Source organism: Cygnus atratus, chromosome 6, assembly GCF_013377495.2.
Source record: "Cygnus atratus isolate AKBS03 ecotype Queensland, Australia chromosome 6, CAtr_DNAZoo_HiC_assembly, whole genome shotgun sequence".
Lineage (NCBI taxonomy): Eukaryota > Metazoa > Chordata > Aves > Anseriformes > Anatidae > Cygnus > Cygnus atratus.
Genome location: NC_066367.1, coordinates 1,788,806 through 1,810,819, shown reverse-complemented (window position 1 = coordinate 1,810,819; position 22,014 = coordinate 1,788,806). Strand labels below are relative to the sequence as shown.

Genomic DNA, 22,014 nt, shown 5'->3' with positions numbered 1-22,014 from the left:
AAATACTTGGCAGGTAATATCAAAAAATCAAATGTACTGTGAGACTTTATGTCAACTGAAGATCTAGCCTGTTAGATGAATTACGTCCATCAAATGCACCTGGATACAAGTTTGAAAAGTTCTTCTTATAGGTTTGGAAGGTTCTTCTTATTCTTAATGGTATTTATTTAAACAACTAAAAAACTCCATTAAAACTTCTAGGATTTCAAAAGTGCAAGTAATGAAATTGTAATAAGGCAAAAATAAATCGTGAAAGTCAGAGAATTATCTAAATTTCAATGGTATATGAACACTCCAAAAAATTCAATAATCTCTGCAACAGCAGAGTTTTGTACGTTCTTTTTTTTTTTTTTTTTTTTTTTTTAACATACTAGTAACTGCTATCTCAGCAACAGTTTCATTTTTAATAATAACAAATAAGTGGAGACTTCCGATAAGAATTCTGCTGGAATTAGATAACCAGTGTGAAAAATTTCTAATATGGTGTTAAATTACATCAAACTGGCAGCATTAATTTTGAAAGCAAGTAAAATGAAATTGTTATCATAAAAGATTTCATTTCAACTTGGTGATTTTTACCTTCATTTTATCATGAAAAATACCAAACCATGAAAAGCATTTCCTAATTTAGGTGACTGTTGTCATACAATCTCTCTCTCTCTCTCTCTCTCTCTTTTTTTCCAAAAGTTGCAGTTAATAGTAAAACTAGGAGACCTATATTGATAGGTTTGTCTGGCAGTTAATATCGTATACAAATACAATGAACAAATAGGTTAAACTTACCATCACAGCAGGGTTTTTCACAGTGATACATGGAGTAGTAGCTCGGAGGGCTCCACTAACACCATGGTAGTATTTAAAACAGATCTTTATTTCAGCTAGAAGACAAAACAAAAATCACATTAAATCCATCGTGACTGACAGTAGGCAAAACACAGACAACTAAAGGAACGTGTGTATGGGGAGTTGCAGTTCAGTTCTGTTCATTGCGCGTGAGTTTAGGCTGATTCACCAGTACAGTTCATTGGTACATCTTTGCTGTAGAAGCACACAATAACTGTAAGTGAAATACATTTTCTTTTGACCTGTAGAACAGGACTGCAGACAATCAGGATACAAATTCAGGATACATTTCCCTGGATTGTAATACAACCCTATTTGCTGTAAGTAAACTGTGCTTTTTAGCATGAGTTGACTCTTAGGAAATGTAGGAGAAATCATTAGATCATCTACTCTGATCGTTATTGTGCTCTTTGCTGCTCTTTCTCCACTTCTCAAAATTAATATTGACATATGGACTCCAGAACTATACACAACACCTAGCATTAGCCTCACCAAAGCTGAATGAGAAGGATCATTCCCAGGTCCTACCAGATGCTCCTCTCTCTATATATCCAAGAAATGCAGTAGAGCTCTTAGTCACAGGTTACACAGCAAGTTGACATTAAGGTGTGGCATACACTCACTGACTCTGCAGGCATGGCTGGAATGTCTTTCATTCTGAAGCCAGCAGTATCAAAATTGATCTTATTTGGTTGTGCCCAGCTTGATAGTTCATTCTATATGGACCTTTGATTGCTTTTATCCAGATGAAACCAGTACAAACCCTAGGTAAAATTTGCAAACAGACAATTAAAATATTTAAAAGCACTGCATTTTTTTCAGTAACTCCTGCAGAGCCCCACTAATGAGATTTCCCTTTTGGTGTTTTCTGTCAAACCTTTTACTATCATTTAGCATGCCTATCCAAAAAAAACCTTGATCCTTGTAAAATAAGAGGGTAGTAATAACAGATAATCTTATTTATCTAATATCAATTCTAATATCAATTTTATTTAATATTTTATGTATTATATATATATATATATTTATATATATATAATATATATAATTTATCTAATATCAAATCTAATATCAATTGAGCATGAGATAAAATATTATAAAATTCAGGCTCTTATCACTTGGATTCTGCATTAGCCCTACAGATATCCTGACATTCTGGTAGGAATGGAGATCCAAGTACAGTTGCTCACGGTGGAAAGCTATTAACATGCTGTTCAGAGTGCTCTTTAAAGCTCATTCTGTATGAGTACGATCCATCACTCAGTGATGAGCCATTAGAAATACTTTAGCAGGAAATTAAGAATAGAGCAGCTGGTTATCTATTCTTTGTGTATTCTGCAGGTTGTATTTCTGCTACTATTTCAATATAATCATTATGAAAAAGACTTACTGAACTATTTGCTACTAGCTTGATTCTTGTCAGACTTCGGAAGAAGTTGCATGATACCTATCTGAAGGAAGCTTGAAGCAGTTTATACTGGAACACAGGAAAGGTGAACGTTTCACCACACTTCTGGTCCCACTGAATAAAGTTTTGTTTGCTAAACTGCATTTGCTGCAGACAAAAGAGTATTATGTTTCAGTGAAGCCCAACCTCTACTGTTGTTTCTCTGCATTCTTCTAACATAGCAGAACAGCTATAATCACAGCTGCCCTTGATCCTGTGGGATTTTCCCTATCTGGAACAATCTCCCTGTTTTCCTTCCCCACTGGAACAACTCTTCTGTAGGAGGTTGATGAGGGTTTACCTCTGGGTACAGAAATGACCACGGCCAGACAAAAATGGCTACAAGCATGCACAAATTACAGCAACCAGTTTGGACAGAACCAGAGGGTGTGCATAAAAGTACTGGCAGTTCAACTTCTTTCACTTGGTTTAACAGTATGTTGGAAGCCCAAAAATACAAAACTGCATGTACTGAATATGGTTGTGGGACATGATTCCTTGAGGGCTGAGGTACTTCATCACTGCAAGACAAAATGCCCACTTATCCCTACTCAGAAGGATGAAAAATCCATTCTGCAAGTCTGCTCAGCCAAGAAGGATTTTTTTTTTTAATTTTAATTTTTAATTTGCTGCAGTAAGTCAACATGCATTTAAGAGAGAGGATGCACCTCAGAACTGACCTTCAAAGCCAGGAGCTGGGCTCACAGGGAGGGAGGAGGTGGAAGAACTTCTGATCCCTCTTCCTCCCACTCTCAATTTGTCACTTCAGAAAAAGAAGCTAGCACTGGAAAAGCTGTCAGCTGCTGCTCCTATTTGCAGACATCCCATAATGCAGACAGAAGTTTGTTATACATTCCCACTACACTGGCACTTAAATTCTCCTGCAGGCAGAAATGCAATACTACAAGCTTTGGATCCTTGGATTTCTTCCTCTCAGTGATTTCTACAAGCATGCAGTACTCCCCAACACCTGTATGTGGCTGGTGGTAGAAGACAACATCTGATTCAATAAATAGATCTGACGATCCATTTCATACAAACTCAATTTAGGAAAAAAAAAAAAAAAGCTTAGAAAAACTATTAGAAAAAGAGAAGTTAAGACATGCCATCTGGAGACAACTACTCTCACCAAGAGAAGTAGCATTGATTTGGTTTGGGCTTTATACAGCTCTACACACAGGAACCTTAGAGGTGCTGTTAGCATTGTGTCACTGGGATTAACAGAGGAGAAGCTGTGCTTGAAATTCAGCATGAAATTGAAAAATGGGCTATCTGGCATGCTTATTCCAGATATTGCAGACGTGGATATAGGTTTGCAAAATCTAATCTTGTACACAGCAAGAATACAGTGCCGTCACAGAACCAGAGACAGTTAACTAATTTTTTATATACATACATATATTTATTTATATATATATATATATACACATACATATATAATAGTGCTGAAAAGTACAATTAATACTTAACAGTGAAAGAAATCTCAGAGGAATCCTGTCAATTCAAAAAGCTGAGGATGTAGCTCTTTGACATTTCTTCTTCTGTGTTATCAGAAAAACTGTGATTTGAATATTTGTTCTTCATGTCTGATGGATTTCTGTGCCGCAGATATATTGAAAATATGTGTCTGTGCCTGCTCCTGATAGAACACTTCTCTGCTTCTTACATATAAATAAGGCCCCAAAAATACAAACAAATCTTCAGAAACAGTAAGCTCCTGCAAACAGGACTTGAATATTTAGAAAGCTGAGTTCAATACCATATTAATATACAGGCTTCCTCTCAGCTGTTCCATAGTACAAACTGCTAAATAGCATGCATCACCTACAGTTTTCCTAGTTTCTTTTATTCCTCCTGCCACCTCATTTTCAGGTGTTTCCTTTAAGTGTAAACTTGCCCTTCTCTTGTTTCTCTTTCCTACTACTGCTTCCCCCAACAAGTTAATCAGTTGCTTTGTCTGTGATCTGTACTGAAAAATTTAACAGCAGTAAATCCAGCAAGGGGAAGACACTTGTACCTGACCACAGGACTATTTGCTGTCTTTTTGATTAAAGAAAAATGTGACCTTGCAGAACAAAAACTATTTTCATTCATGGGAAAAAGTGACTGTACCTAGCTCTCCGTTCTTGCTGCCACATGCCCCATTGTCCCTGACGTTCCTCCAGACATCAGACAGACCACGAGGAATTCCTACAGCGACCAGACATTTCCTCATTGTTTAAAAATAGGACAAAATGAAATCGGGGTATCTACGATTCTTTGAAAGATATCACAGAGCCATATAAAAAGGGATAAATGTTAATTAATCTGAATAAGACCATAATCCCATTCTTTAAAAGCTAATAGCTGTTAACATTTTATAACCATAGTTTTATAGCTCAAGTCCATTACATAAAAATGTTGGAATTAAGAAAGGTGTCACTTCAGAAAGGTTTCTGGGACTCAAACAGTGATATCTGAACTTCAAAAGAACTCCTGCCTGAAATGCAGCATAACGCTGAATTTCCCTCTATGGACCATGCACTCTTGCCTCTTCAGTAACAGAGAGATCTGCTTATACAAAATAATAGTTTGCTTTTAAAACATCAGTAGTTCTCCAAAGTCCCCCATGTTATCTGTGTTTCCTGCCTTAAATATTTTATCTTTGCCTTTAAAAAACTGCTTTAGGATAAAAAGGTACTTATAAGACATAAAGTTGGAATACATAAACACAAATATCATTCTAGAAGAATGCATTCTTCCCAGGAGACCAATAATTCAGGAAAACAAATTTGTTCACTTTAAGAACAGTTTGTTCCAGATATATCTGAAACACCTATATGAGAGGTGGAGCTGCCCCACACTCCACTGAGAAGGGATGGCAGAGACACCTCCAGAAAATAAGTCAAATCCTTGCCGGGCTGCAACGGCCTGTGGAGATGACCGGTGCTCCCTGTTAGCTGCACAGGAAGTGCTCAGCAGCTCGTAGCTCCTGGACTCTGCAGCAAAATGCCACGAGTCACTTAAGCTGAATCCATGGCTCTCTGCAGATATAAACATATGTCCCCATAATAAGAAAAAGCTGACATCAGAGAAACTCATATAAAAAACTATGAGAACATGTTTTGCAAAGCATTTAAGAAAACTCTGGTACAAATTAACAAATTAAACACAAAACAAATTAGATCACTCACATTCAGATTTTACAAATGTATAAAGGGAGAAGTAATCCAAGGAAAAACCACCAGGTTAAACCCTAATTTTTCCCAGCTGAACACAAACAGCCAATAGACAACTGCAAGAATTTAAAAGTGCTCTGCACATCCTGTCAGTTGAATTTACTTTCTTAGCGTGACTGTTCATTAAACACAACCTTCTTGTTCAAGTATTTAGCACTCTTTCCTCTGCATCATTCTAACCAAGCATCTCTTGGATTACTTCCTACTCATAACAGCGCAGCACAGCAAACAGCAGAGCAAATGCCAAAGCAGGCTGCCTCCTGGCACCCTCCCTCTCCCTCAGCAGGTATATCACGAAGTTTATTTTACAGAAGGAATAATTTAAAAAAAAAAAAAAAAAGTGATTTAAGCAGAATTACAGAGAGCTTTTTAGTTTAACTAGTATCAGTAACAGACGAATTCTGTCCCCCCTGTGGTCTCTCTGCACCTAACCTGCTTCAAAGGAAACCACTAAGCAACAGTTGCTCAAATAACAGCTTACCTGTCCCTGCCGCCTGCACTCACTTTGCTGCAACTCTTGAGACATTTCTACTTACAGTCATGAGCCCTGTCTGTTACATTCCAGTTTGGGAAAAAGGTTAACCTAACCTTTAAAACAAAACACTGGGCTATTATGTGCTTAAGGAAGTCAACAAGGCTTGCCACAAATTGTAAAAAACACAAGACAAAACCCTATTTCAGTTATTTGTGATACACAGAAATAGCTAGTAAGAGACAACACATATAAATAGCAGAACTATAATAAAAGTATTTCTTACTCAGCGAACAAGTTTATAAATAGGGTTGGGACAATAACCACGAGAAGCACAGTGCCCGGGTAGAGTGCTGGAAGGGCACTGGTTACACAGCACCACCCAGGCAAGCATCCCAGGCTCAGAACAACTCAGTGTGAGGAAAATATGATTTTCACAATTTCATTTAAATGGTCAAAATATAAACACTGGGTACAAGTAACAAGTTACATTGATAAAACATTTATTAGCACTGACCATTGACCAATGTTTTGGGCAGAGCACTAAACTGTGCTCCTAACCCTACTAGACAATAGCAACAACTCTTCACGAGAGCAGCCCTTTAAAGCTAAAAGCACATCAAGTTCAATTATGAAACCAATTTGTTTTTCTTCAATCTATATTAGTTTTTTTTTTGTGTGTGTTTTTTTTTTTTTTTTAAAGAAAAAACGGGGCTAGGAGTGCACTCTTCTAACTGCAAAGTGCAGCAAATTTCAGTCTTGGTACGCTATTTTTACAAACTTTGTAATTTCATCGTAATGGGCACTGAATACAGAGAACTCTATATAAAACCTCATTTGTAACATGATATTGTATAACGCAAACACATGTATCATCACCACGCTTTCTGAATATATCTCAGAGTCATGCCACAAAAGTGAGAGTTTAAGGACAAAATAGAAACAGTCTGTGCAGTCACCCATCCAAGCATTGCAGTGTGGCACCAGCAGTGATTTAACCACAAACATCCCAAGAGTGATTTGGAAGTGATTCATATGACAAGACTGGCAGCGTCTGGATGAATCCCAACAGTCGCCACTATGGATTATTTTTCAAGATGTAAAGAAAATATATGCAAATCCATGTTTATATTCTATTCACAGTAATGGCTATGACATCAAATGTTATAAGTAACAGCAAACACAGTACACTGCAAGTAAAGTAGGTGAAGGCCTTTCTTGTGGATACTGTTAATACACATGGGACCAAGACTATAATGGATAAACACAAGTCAATAGGACATTATTGCTCAATTCAGGTAACTCAGTCTCAAAGGAAGCTCTTGGCCTGCACCTGTATCAATAAACCAAGCAAGTACGGACTCAAGTACAAACACACGACCATCCATACTGCTGAACAGTCACTGAGCATCCCCAACACTCCTGTCCAATGTGCTGGGGAAGGGAGGACGGGCTGGCTGTATGGACACAAGCGCCATGCTGTGCCACTTGCTCCCGGCAGCAGAAAACACACCACGGTCTGTTTTAACTACTAGGAAGTTTGCAGGTTTAAGTCCTAGGGACTTTGTGCCTACGGAAGCACATAAGCACTGCAGTTATGTGTTGCCTGACAGTGACCACACTATACCGGTTCTCCCCCGTGGCACATCCAACACAACCTGTCCTTGCCACATTGCAGACCTCAAAGCTGCTGTTTGTCTGTGAGAGGCAGCTCTTATCAACCAGTCTTCAGAACACCTCAAGCTTTCTATGGTATGTTTTTTCTATCACCAAGATTTCCATGAATCATTTCAACTCCATCTTTCTGCTACCTCTGTTCTCCACAAGGAATGCCATCACCCCTGCTCCAACACCCCCGAAAAGGAGCCCTTGCCATCCTGAGCTCCCAGACTGTGATGCCCCAAGAAGCTCTCTGCCACGTTAACTCTGCTCCTGGGACAACTGCAGCCTCTCCTGCACCAGACACTAAAAGTCCTGACATACTTAAAGAACTTAACAGCCTGATGTCGTGATAAACACCACATGAGCACAAACATAACCATAAACACAAAGGCACTCAGCTGTGTTGCACCTTCACACCGTTGCCATCAATTCAGACTGACACACCTTGAACTCATCCTTTCATTTCACAGCAGAAGGAAGAAAACTGTTTGTAGAGCTGCGGTCATGTCTAGCAATCCTTCTGTAGTCTGTACAGCAAACAACCTGAGGGAGCCGTCTAGTGAGTCATTGTTTTCCTTTCCCCACATTTTTGCAAACTTCAAAGCAGAAAGTTTTAGTCACATCTGTAATGGAAGGAAACACCATCTTGCACATTCACCTTGTTGAATCTCTGAAGTGACAAAGATCCCTTCCATGCTCACAGTGCACTTCTGCTCCTTCCCCAGGTAAAACAAAGGAGCTCCTGCCTCTGTAGGCTTTGGCTCTGCGGTTCAGAGCCAGTCACTTCATCTGGAGGTGACAGCTTAAGGATACCAGCTGTTTGTCATGGTGAGCTGGGCTTTGAACTTATTTTCCTTCCAAACTCCTTTCCTCCCCCTCCTCCTCAGCCACTCCCCTCAGAGGCTGCTTGCACTTCTGGAATATATTAAGTTCACCTCTCATTATTTCACCATTGACTCCTTTGATTCTCTCCTCTCTGCATACAGTTTACGAATTTTTTTGTGTCGATTTTTTTTAAAGCATGTGAGAGTTTTCTTTCATCATCCTAATTTCGCTAATTTGGGTGCTTTGGGGAATTAATGCCTGTTTTTAGTATGAAGATAGTGAGATTCTCCCCACCCTGTTTTCTGAGGGTTGCCTGATCTGAATAGAGGAGATGACCTTCAGCTCTGCCTTTACAAGGTGCTTGCTTGGGAAACAGGAGATGGTGGATCTATAGGGAGGGATTTTAAGAGAAATAAACTGAATGACCAGAAAACTGAGTTAAAAGATTGCAGATACACAGTAATGTAAAATTCAGAAAAAAAGTTTAACCAAGGCTTAACTTTAAACATAAGTATAAATTCCACAGACTTCAATGAAACTATTAATAAGTTTATAATTATCCTCTTGAAAAAGTAGGTTCCCAAACTAAGGCATAAGATGCTTTTTTTTTTTACAAGGTACAAATCTGAGGATTTCAGAAGGAGCTTGAGGCCCAAACCAGCTGACTCCCACTGATTAACATTAATGCAATTAAAATGGAAATCCTCCTTCTTCATAAGATTTATTTGCATATGGCTTATTAGCGACGCTATCATCCTCTGCACTCTGCCCTGGAGAGATCGTGCACTATGGGTGAAAAGATATGCCATGTCCCTGAGCTCTGACACTGCTGGGAAAAAATGCAACCAAACCCTTTGGAATCATATGCACGCTGACTGATCTCAGCTCATCATTCAACATTAGTAACTTCAGTTTAAACACTTTTCTTGCCAAAAAGACAAATACCTTCAGGCCAGATTCATTTATCCTGGGCTGAGGATGGACATCACGTTGAGTATGAGCCAGCAACTGACCTCATCACAGGCACAGCAAACGACCTCACAGGTTACGTTAGGAGGTGCATGGCCAGCAGACAGATGGAATTTGTTATCCCCCCCTACTCAGTGCTGGTATGGATACACCTGGAATACCTCACCTAGTTTTGGGTCCCTCGAGTTCAAGAACATGGAGAACAGGGAGAGGGGAGAGCAGAAGGCTACAAAGATGGTTGGATTGAGAAAACGTGACCTGTGAGAAGAGGCTGAAGGAGCTGGCCTTGTTTAGTCTGCTGAAGAGGAGGTTAAGGCAACATCTAACTGTAGCAGAGGTAGTTTGAAAGACATAGTTACAAAGATTACGAATTAAAACTCTTTTCAGTTCTATCACAAGATTTTAAACCTTGCAATGGCCCCAAATTTAAGCTTCTGAGGTTCAGACTAGATGCCAAGAAAAATCTTCTTTAACTGTAGAAAAGCTGCAGTATTGGAAGCATCCTAAAGCATCTGCTAAATCTCTGTCCCTAAAGGTTTTAAAGACTGAGCTTTAAAAGCCACATCTGACCAGGTAAAGTGTTGGTAATAGTCCCACTCTGAGCAGGAGGTTGGATCAAAGACCTTCAGAGGTCCTTTCCAACCAGCATTTCGACACTGTGATTAATCTCCAGCTGAGTTTAGATTGATCCATTTACACGTTTTGTCCATCCTTTTCCCACAGACATTATCGTCTCTTATTGGATCTGCTGCTTCAAAAAATCAAAGATACTGCTGCTGATTGTACTCCCAGCTTTTCCTTTCATTCCTAGCAAAGCACTGCTGAGTTGGTAACGGTCTGCTGCATGTCATACCAAGAGGAGTAAATACGACAAACCCCTAATACCGTGACATGTATCTGATACATTCTGCCTCTTGGCAAAGACATTCCTAAACACAAGAAATCTAAAACTGTAGAATTCTTTCCAAAATTTGGAAAATAATGGCAAATCAATGCATCAGAGATACCTTAACTTCAATAATCAGGCATATATTTACTGGGGACATGAGCCCTTCCATTTGCCTCTCCCTCTTGCTATGACAGTGCTACAGGGAGTACAAATTATAACAGCACCAGGGCAGGAGAAAGAGCCTAAAGGTGAGGTAAGTTCATCTCCATGGCTGGCCCAGGCTGGCAGTGTCACTGCCTGCAGACCACAGCGAGAACCCAGGCTGCATCTCTCTTTCCCCAGCCCCCTGGTGCTGCACAGCAAGAGGCAACCCCACTGAGGTCGTACCTGAACCATGTGGCCACCTGTGCATTCACTGGGGCTATGATGTAGTGATACATCGCAGGGAAATAACGTGACATCACATAACATAAAGGAGAAGCTGCCTGTAACTGCATCAGAGATGCTCCCCCACTAAAAGCTAAAAGGAAAAGCCTTGCTGAGCAAACTTTGTCATGTATTTGGGGAGTCTCCCAATTTAAAAAGTGCAATTAGAAATTCAGTTAAGCATGTCAGTGCAATTTTTGGCCTCTCACTAGAAGCATAAGTGTCACTGGTGACATATTTATCTGTCACACTATGTGCTATAGCAGCATATGCTCATAAACATTCCTTTTTACAGTTCTCAGCTGCTGTGTAATTGCTTCTCTTTTGTTCATAGTATGCCAGTAAAACTGTTAATTAGGAAAGCTAGCCACAAGCAAGGAACACACATCCTTCTCTCCTTATATCAGTTGCTTGCAAAGTCCCAAGTCTGTTGAAAGCGATTTTAAGTCAAAACTGCTAATTCTTGAAGCATTAACCTAGGTTACTTATTCACATGAACTAAGAGCCTCACCTCCACACATGACACAGCAATGCTAAAGGACACAAACCAGCTGAAGGATACAAATATTCTTGAAGTCAAACTGTCAGTACAGGCAACAATATTGATATAAGTATATATAAGAGAAAGAAGAGGCAAGGAACCCTTCTAACATAGACTTTAATCTGCTTTAACGACGCTGTCTTTGGCACCAGTAAAGTTTTTTTTTTAATCCTTATTATTTTCTTGACCTTCATCTTCAGTTCAGCCATTTTTTTCTGTAGTAAGTTTCTGAAATTGATTTTGATTTTATACCATTAAACCTTTATTTTTTTCCTTGTCAAAAAAATGTGCTGTGTAATGCATAGATTCACTTGGCAATGTTCAATGACAACTTCTAGAAAGAAGAATTTTTAATAATTATCTACAGGACAGGGGTTCCAACACCTGTTAAAATGCATGTATTGATGTTATATCCGTTAATTGGAAGAAAAAATTCTGCCAAAACCTACAGTTAGCAGCACTGCAGTGTACAATGAAGAAATGGAGTGGGAGTATATGTATATATTTTAATTTATGGAGATTCATTACTGTGAGGCTAAACAGGTGGTAGAGCAGCTCACAGCTCTTTTGGGACTGATTGCCACTTTGATGATACTCATATCAGAGTTTCCAACAAGCTCATACACAATGTTCTAGAATTAAAACATCCAATTTCTGCAGGGGATCACATACTTCAGACAGTAAAAATACTCCTTTTCATTAAAAAGCAAACAACAAAGCAAAAATATCTCACAGCAGAGTGGCTTGCTTCCTACAAATCCTGGTCATCTAACGAAGTGGTGAAAAGCTGTGATGTGAAGCTTGGCTACCAATACACTTCCTGCAGAGCTCAGCTGAAGAGTGTTGCTTCCAGTCACACCAAGATTCAGTCTTTCAAAACTATCTAGTGGTTTCCCAGTGTAATGAAACATCAGTTGAGAAATCCTGATGCAACTGGACAAGAGGCTGGCACTTCCCAGAGACAAATCTAACCTTAATACTAACACATACTAGCAAGAACTATTGCTTTTTTATCTTTTCCTTCATGTGTGTTTACCATTAATGCTTTGTCCAGCTGAAATTTTAAACTTCCTAGGAAGGTACTTCATCTTTCAATGCATATATACTACACAACATTGAACAAGGCAATTTTTTGTTCCCTTAAACTGAAGTACATTGTCCAAGAACATCCCTACAACACAAATGCAGTTCTGAGCTCAACTTTTTCTTTTTTGTAAACTCTATAACTTTTTTTTGTCACTCTATTTTTTGTAATGTCTGGCAAACACATTGAAAAATATGCTGCTGCTTAGAAACATATGATCAGTTTCTTTGGTTTATCAGGGTTTGACAAAACGCATACCAAGCACTATCTGGATGGTTTCCCTTGACACAATGGTATGCTTGCTTGCCTTACACTGGATAAATATGTACTCACATTCCATAAAATAAGGGCCAGGTTCAATTCGCCATACAATTTGTCCTTTCTGTGTGCCAGTCACTCCACGATTTTTGGAATCCCAGAAATTGGCTGGAGAGTTCTCATCTGTAAGAGGAAAGAAAAGAAATTGTCACATAGTATTTAGCATTTATAATAACAGGGTTGCTTTTTTTGTTTGTTTGTTTGTTGTTTAGTTCAAGAGGCCCAGACACAAAAAATAAATTCTGTTAAAATAAATAAATATAAAAGCAAACTGGCAAAAGGTAAATGGCTTCTCTTTTACAGTTGATAGATAGATCAATTTATGCAGAGTGAGCAGACATACATACAACCAAAGTAAATATATGGTTTCCTGTAAGAGGTGGCCTGCCAAGGTAAAGCATTAAATCCAAAACTTCCCTGCCTCAATAGACCGGCTATTGGGAATGTATAGCTGCCTGTAACTTCATCACAGAGTTGCCACAACATATTATACAGTGGTCTTGCTCTGTGCTGTGGAAATCTAGCATTCACTCCTTAGCTATGATGTATGGAATTGGTGTTAGAGGTATCAGAACTTGATTTATTTTTTAGAGGATTCCTGCAGTTTAGAAACTGGTGAGAATATGTTTATACATGCACCAAAAAATCTGACACATTCAATTTCCTGGCATGTACTGTATTACCACCTATCAGTAAACTAGAGTTAGAGGTCCAAAGAATTGTCACGTAGTAAGCCAGAAATACAAATGAGCAATTCAGTGAAATACATTCAAAAGAGAACTGAAAAGTAAACATTAAGTCTCTGAAGATCAGCTTAGCACTATCAGTATTTTCCCCTCCCTAAGAAACCTTTTTGTCCTAACAGTAACAAAACCAGACCTTGGGGTTTGTTTCCTACTTACCAGCCTGGGTTCAGACACCCAGCATGCTATTTGAATGAAACAAAAACAGAGGGAGAAGCTGTTTGAAAGGGCACAAAGACAGTTATCATGACCCAGAGGAAGCTGACATAAATCCAGCTTCTTTTGTACAGAAAGTTCTTTGGAAGTATGCATCGTGACATGCTACAAGTGCATTTACACAGCTGTTAGACAAACATACCTGCTGCCTCCAATATAACGTCCTAATTCCTTCCAGTAGTACTTGATAACTTCACTCTCAAAATAAATAAATAAATAAATAAAATTGCTGTTTTAATACACAACTTTGAGTGCATTCTGCAATCTTAAAAAGACTTTAGCAAAAACTTAGTCTCCTGTAGCTTTGTTCAGGATGCTTTTAACCATTCCAGCATACTTTCTTTGTACTTTGATAAGAAGTCCCACATAAACCTAAAGAACTGTCATTCATGTCATCTCAAAAATCCATACACTATTTATGAAAGAGTAATTGACAATGCCGCTTCATCACTCTTACCTTAAAAATACACGAAAGCTTCTCTTTCTTCATTTCATCTGACCGAGCACCTCAGTGCACGCGTTACACCACTGAATTAGGGTTAGCGCAGTCCGTGCGCCTGCATCCCACTGAACTGACCTGCAAAGCACTGCCTGGCAGGCACCGGGGTCTCTGCCTGCTCAAGAGCCAGTTCCACACCCTGGTCACAACCTGAGAGATCTCTGCAGTCGAAAGGCAGCCAGGGCAATCCACTTAGATTTTTATGCTTTGAGGCACAGCAAATTTGAGAATTTTTAGTATGCTGCAGCCTGAACACCTCAACACCACGATGAGTCCAGAAGTTTCATAATTAATAATCAATGTTAAAGAGAAGGGACAGGAGGGTTCTCCTAATGTCTGTGATCCTCGAGCACTTGTATAATACCCTCAGGATTAACTTTCCATGTGGACTTAATAACACAGAAACTGCACACACCATAAAGGTTGGCATATAGACACTAAAAACATAAAGCATGCATACTTACTCTTCAAGACAGCCAAAAAAAAAAATCAGGGTGAACAAAAGTGTATCTCAACTGTGTATTTCATTTTATCAACACTAGATAAAGAGGAACTCAAAAAGCACAGCCTGTAAAAAGCATTCCATGGGCCTCAAAAATCTCTGTAGCTTGCAATGACACTAACTGAAACAATACTGTGGATTTTTGTTTATTTATTTGCTTATTAAGTGTGCTTTCCCTATCCAAGGTCCCACTTCTTCCAGAGACATATCTCATGGATTCCCAGAGTGCTAGTTTAACTTCTAGCATATCTATGTGACTGCCTATTCCATGACACAAACTTGGTTATCCAAACCATTGCTACCAAAAGCATGGAGATTTTTGAGAAGATCAATGGATATTTGAAACACGAATACTTTTAAACTATTCACTCTTCTAATTATGTCTAGGTAAATAAAGATGTGATGTATGGAGAAAAAAGTTCCTCTTACATGCTCTAGTTCTTCACAATAGCTGTATTTAATCAATTGGAGAAAAGTCCGTTCATAATTCCAAGCAGAAGGAGAGATAATCAGTATACTATGACCATAAACATGAATTGTTTGAGTATTTTCTTTTTCAGCAAATCAAGGAAGTTTGAAGGAGTGAAATTAACCCTTAATAGTGAGATTTCCAACACTTCAGGTACAAGCAATTGTTCTTTGTTTTTTAAATCAATAACTAAATAAAGCCAACAGAAATCTTTACCAGGACATTGGTGAGGTTCAAGAAAAGTCCTGCATGAACAACATGCAAGGTAAGCATGAAATCCTGAGCTGATAGTTACAGAAAAAAAAAAAGCAGCACATTTTCTAACACCTTAATTAATAAAACTCAACAATAAAGAAGATTTTCACCCATTTCACCCTGGACTAGTCCATTTTGCAGTAACAAAGACCGAAGAAGAATCCCTGATACTCTGCCCACAGGCACATTGCCATTGCAACAGAAGGTGGTGGAGACAGATGGATGGAAAATGCTCACAGGCCACTGCCTGACAGCAATCCACTCAAATTACAGAATTTATTTTGGGCAGAGTTCATTTTCTCCTGAAACAGATGATTTTTTCTACTTGTATGAAGTTTTTACATAGGGGATAAAACAACATTACTAATGTATATGGAAAATACAAACCCTAGTTCATGGATTTAGAAAAAGGAACCAAAGAGCAAAAGAAATCAAACAGCATGAAAATACTCAAGTATACATAATACTGCAGAAATTCACCTATCAAAATTGTAACCAAAAAGTTTAACTGTGATAGTCTCAGCAATATTCAGCTGGGTAAAATAAAAGTGTTTGAGAGCATGAAAAGCATCACGTCAGAAGTCAAAATTACCACTACCTCATCTCTCCTCTTCTCCAAAACCTTTACATACCCCCTAGGGAACTTCAACTGTAAGAAGCTCTGGTCCCCTTTTAGCTGGTAATTGTTGCTGTTTGTGAAACTGGCTGCTGTTCTAGAATCTGGGCCAAAGAAAAGATAAAAATATCCATTCTCAGAACATAAAATATGCAACCAAATATCATCATCCTTCTGCACTGGTATCTCATCAAGTCAGTCTACACTTCTGAAACAAACAGAGCAATGGAAGAGCCACAGTATAATCTTATCTTCTAAAAGCATTAAATATTACAGAAGTAACTTGATTCTCACTGTGCTGCAAGCCCTGCACACATCAGTGCATGTGAGAATGTATGTTGCTCTGCAATAAAAGGTGGGTTGTAATAAATAACCCTGTACAGACTCTACACTGCCTAGTGCTCTTTGAAATCACTGTGAAGCAAACCTGTTCAGGGTAATGTTTTCTGTTTCAGGCTTTGCCATCACTAAAAAACCCTTCAAGGTAAATGGCACATGCAACGTCTCCAGCTTGTGCCCTTCGTGTCAGCAGTGCATCTGTCCCCGCATCCCCAGCCTTGCTGTGGCTGTGCATGGGAGGCAGCTCCCCCTGCCAGCTGTCAGTTCAGCACGGCTATCTCACATGCAAGGCAATACGCAAGTACTGGATGAATGTATGGGCAACTCCATGAAAGATGGCGGCATCATTTTTACCGATGAGTTTGCACAATAAAACAGCACTTGTACAAGAGTAAGAGCCACCAGAACCTCCAGTGCATCCATGCATCCTCTGTACTGGGAGCCCAGTGCTGGACTCAGCACTGGGATGTGGCCTTACCAGTGCAGAGCAGAGGGGAAGGACCAGCTCCCTCCTGCTGCTGGCAACACGCCTCCTAATGCAGCCCCAGATGCCAGCGGCCACCTCCGCTGCAAGGACGCATCTCTGGCTCGACCCGTCCTCCACCAGCTCCTCCAGGACCCTTCCTGCAAAGCTGCGTCGCAGACAGTCAGCTTGGTAACAGCGTCAGGGGCTGTTCCTCCCCAAGGCCAGGACTTGGCATTTCCCTTTGAACTTCATCACCCTCCTGCTTGCCCACTTCTCCATCCCGTTGAGGTCCACCTGACTGGCAGCACGACTACCTGCTTGACCAACAGCTCCTGCAGGTTTTGTACCATCTGCAAGCTTGCAGAGGTATGCTCTGTCCCATCATTCAGGATGTTCAGCAGCCGAGCCCCATCACTGACTGGCACATCACTAGTGTTTGCCCCCGCTGGACTTCACGCTGCTGATCACGACACATCAAATGCAGCAGTTCAGCCAGATTTCAACCCACCTCACCGTCCACCTATTTAGTCTGTACTCCATCAGTCTGTCTGCACACGTTATGTGAGACAGCAAGAAAGCCCCGCTAAAGTCGGTATCTGACATAAAGAGTCAGGAGGCTTCTGTGGGGTCTGCATTTTATTCTTTGTGTCTGATCATTTTCACTATTTCTGCCCAAGCAAAAAGGATAAACTGCCTGAAATCAATCACCTCAGAGTCACCTTATACACTTCAAACTAACAAATAAAAAAACCAGATACGGTCTTAGAAAACAAAACAAGTTAAAAACAAGAACTGCTACTGGTTATTACCGAAGCCAGCCTGATATTCCCAGTGCACAGACTGCTCACGTGCAAACCAATGCTCAACTTCTGGTCCCACCTTTTGTGGTCTCTAGTGTTAGGCTGTGTGAGAACAGGCTTGTCTCCAGGAACACAAAGGATTTTTACTCTTCAAAACCAAAAGCATTAAAGAAGTTACAAACTCCTAGTAACGAAATATCATGGATTTATTGCATAGGAAAAAAATGTTGAAGTTCCCTACTGCAATCAAGTAACTTATTTATAGATGCTTGAACACAGAGCTCAGAGAGAAGGTGATGCTAAAGAGATTCAGAATGTCGCTGAATGGATTTAATTACATACGATTTTATAATTTTCATCTTTCACTACCGTATATGGATTTTTCTAATTCACAGCTCTTGAAAATCCGTGCAGCTGAGCTCAGAAAAGATCAATCATGTTGGTAACAGCATTGTTTCCCCATGTAATTCTGTTATCCTCATTTGGGATTTACCTCCTAATCTCTGTTTTTTCATCCCTTTCTGGAAAAAGTTCTATGCAAAATCTTTTTAAGAGCTTGTATTGTTTATTCTTAATTTTAAAACTTAATTTAAGTTCAGATTGTCAAAACGCTGACCCCGTAGCATTTTGGGTTAACTTTAATAAATTCCTGGGCACTGAAGAGGATGTGTTACCAAGGGGTGTGTGTATTCTCAGCCCAGAGACGCTCATAAAGCATTGTTCTAAACATTATTTTTTTTGTCAGGTGTTCTCTTACAATGCGCATCAGAGCAGCTGGAAGACTGGTAGATGGCAAGGCTAAGTATAGGTTTGCCTCAAGCCAAGATTCTCTGATTTGACACCAGTTTCTCTCAAAAGCATACTGTTTAGTATCATCCTCCATCCATTTTATGTTATCGTTTATCTTAGTCTTTAAGACTAACAGGATTGTAGTTAACAGCTGCATTGGAAGATAATCCTGAACTTAATTTTGAGTCAAGCATCAGGACGTTTCTAGGATGGCATTTGCAGTGCAAAACAGAAGTCTGATGTACATGCATTCTACTGCATGGCTTCCAAAATCCCAGCCCTGCTGCCAGTAAGTGCCTCCTGCTTGATGTTGTGAGGAAAGGGTTCCAAGCAATAAAAGAGACCGTCACCAAAAATGTAAAATTAGTAAGAACATGATGGAGAGTACCAACTGTGCATTTTGAGCAACTGACGACACAAGTTTATAACACTAGATTTTGTGCAGTATTTTCTCTTTGTACCTTCTATTCATTTTAATTCTACAAATACAAAAAATTAGTAATAATAACCTGTGGGTAATCATTACAGAAGTAGCACAGTGTTCAATGAAAAAAATGAAATAATTTAATTTCTCCCTTTTCTCCAAAATATGCTTAAAAGCAATACAAAACTGCATCAGGACACATTTAATGGAGAAGACAACTTTCAGCACCTGAGGCCTCGTTCCTTTTCTGGAAAGCCGGTAAGCAAATTAGCACTTGCAGGGAGAGCGTTCATTGAAAACAAGTATTAGAATAAATCGCATTATAATTAAATTGCATTAGAATAAATCACATTTAAAATACACCACATATCACCTACTGCTCTGCAACCAACTGTAAACTCACTGCATGCAGCATACAGCCTGGGATATTCACATAATTCTCAGTATCAGTCTAGAAACAGTTCAGGGGCTTTCTAGTAGAACCAGAGTATTTTTCACAGAAGGTAGCACCAGTGTGTGTAACACAACGCTGAAATGAGAGCAATACTTTGTGGCACCATCTAGCCTTACCTGGCCATTGCAAAAGGTTTCTGTGGATCCTAAAGTGCATGCCTCCATTTGAGTCCAATTAACAAACTGGAGAATTAAGAAAAAAAAAAACAGTTTTTACAGGATGGATCCTGAAAGTAGCATCCCTGTTCCCAATCACAAACAGTATTTTCTGCAGAAGTTGCCTTCTGGAGCCAGGCTGTGTAGCTCAACTTTGGAAGCTTTAGCTCTGCGTTAACACTGCTGCAGAGTCACTGCTTCTCGAGCTGCTTCTCTGTTCTCTCTTCCTCCTGTCATGTTAAGAAAAGGATTTCAGAAGGATGTCCTCAAACTCCCAGGCAGTTTCTAGCAGTAACACACAACTGTCTGCCTCTTCTCGTTTAATCAAGGTTTTTATCTAGGTCCAAACAGCCCGTGTTAAAACGTATGAAGTATTATGTCCTTCAAACTAATCTGTTCGTGGCCACTCCCCTCCAAAGGGTACAGGATGCAAAAGCCCCATCCTCCCTGCACTTCCTTCCTTGCCTGTTCTATGGGAGGATACCAAAACACAGCCCACGGCCCACGCAACAGGGAGCAGGCTGGTGTACACAGGAGGACTTTAAACCCTAGAAACAACGGCAAGGCCGACACAGCGACAAGTGCAGCGAGAGCCCACTGGAAGTGCTGGCCTTTGTTTACTCCATATTTCACCCGCCCACAGGACTCCCCTACAAATCCAGGTATTTTAGAGTAGAGCAGACTGCTTTGTGACGTTTAGCTGGGGTGAAGCTGCCGTTAACCCAGGGTGAGTGCCCGCAGTGAGCAGGAGGCTCACTGGAGCAGGAGGAGAAGCACAGGGCCAAGTGCTGCCATCCCTGCACCTCCTCATGTAGGTCAGTAGATGCTCTGAGCTTCCTGGTGGACACCAGCAACAGACTTAAAAATCCTTCAGTTCACGGCAAGGACCCAAACCATGCTAAAGCAGCCCCAGTACCACGCAGACAAGCGGGGTGCTTGGAGGCTGGTTTGCAAGTAGGGTTCAAGTATTGCAGCAGATGCCCAGACCTGGTCCACAGCCAGCAGCCCATGTCCTTCCCAGCACACAATGAGAAACTGTATGCTTGTGGAGTATGGTGTTAAACCTCTCAAGGCAAATTTTACTTTCTCCTAGTGAAAAGCAGAGGGGAAAAAAAAAAGAGGAAGAAAAACAACACTTACGGGACTACTTATTCCTCCTCAGCTTGACAAATTTCCAACAAATACTTCCAGTCACAGAAAGTATGATGGACTTTTTGCTAACACGGAACTGAAAGCTGCTGTAATATTTTGTTTCCATGAGCACCTCTAGGAATTGTACTTTCAAGGGGCACGAGGGGAAGGAACATCAGAATTCGACTACTGCAAGAGAAATTCAAACCATTGCTGGAAATGTAAGACTAAGTGGCTGGAAACTGTTCTCCCTTGCATACCAACAGAGCAAGCCCCTAAAAAGGTGAAAGGAACAAAGTTTCCAGACTGTTGTGTATCTTCTAGCCTCACGCATGAAAAAAAAGCAGCTGTCTGGGCTCTTCTTTCCAGGCAAAGGCATGGCCTCAGGAACAGACTGGAGTGTGTGGCTGGCTCTCACCTCAGCCCAGGAAGGGGAACGCTGGGTGGCATTTCTGAACTCCAGCCTACGTACAAGTACCATCACTACACTTGTAGACAGGTATTTAATACCGTGACCCTGAGTCAAACAAGTTGGGAGGTGGCTGTTCCTCAGGGTACCATAGCAATTTTTTCCCTTGCACACCGGGAGGAAGATTCACATCCATCCCCTTGCTGCTCTGCTCTGTGGGCAAAAAGGGGAAAGACTCTACTTGCACCCTCTTGAGTGTCATGCTCCGTGACTGCCTGCAAACCAAATGTATTATATTATTGACATTTATTGCACTGTACTACTTTACACAGCACAAGCAATTATTCACTTTTTGACCTGTGGCTGGCAGGATGGTGAGGAATAAGCTGTATTTCTCTAACACTTGCCTTCTTCAGCTGCAGAAGCTGAGCAAAGGGAGAAGCCATAACATACACCCCCATCCAAACAGGAAACAACCAATACTTCTTGCCTTTGAAGTTTAAATTAGCAGAGCAGTAAGCAAGGATCCTTGCCCTCATTTTTCACAGACAGCCTTTATTCTGACACAGGCCATAAAATAGACCATTTCCTACTTTTTCAAGAATTGTATGTCTTGCTTCCCTGTATACACACACTAACACTTCAAGTTGGGGATCAGAGCATCTCCACGCACCCTCACACAACATGGTATTTGGAGGCACAGTAGCAGCTCAAAGGATTAATTAACCAGAATACCAGAAATAAAGATAATGAAAAACCCCACAATTTCTCAGACATATCACAGAGTATAATGCCAGGAATAAAGTGCAATTCCACTTCTCTGTATTCAAAGCAAAGACATCATTTACATTCAAAGCATTCCAAGACAAAAATAAATCCTTTCACTCATCTCCTTGGCAAAAATTCAAAAGCGTAACAATAGGAAGGAAATGACCTCAAGTTTAACCTCTTTCCTGAAAATCTTACTAATCCCCTTCCACGAAGTGATGCGCGTTTCATTCTCACTGCACTTCAGGTGTTGCTTCACACATGTGCAAGCCCTACGGTGCAGGC

The 22,014-nt window shown here is 40.2% G+C and overlaps 1 protein-coding gene across 14 annotated transcripts in view; it reads right to left on the bottom strand.

Moving 5' to 3' along the window:
• HECW2 (HECT, C2 and WW domain containing E3 ubiquitin protein ligase 2) overlaps positions 1-22,014 on the bottom strand; it is a 181,584-nt gene that overhangs the window by 63,466 nt on the left and 96,104 nt on the right. For 6 of the 14 annotated variants that reach the window (XM_050711418.1, XM_035536957.2, XM_035536958.2 and 3 more), the window contains 2 exons: positions 12,710-12,817; positions 784-878 (listed from right to left, as the gene is read on the bottom strand). In XM_050711418.1, the coding sequence (XP_050567375.1) occupies positions 784-878; positions 12,710-12,817 (203 nt within the window). The other 8 variants (XM_050711420.1, XM_035536970.2, XM_035536968.2 and 5 more) reach the window with 8 other exon arrangements.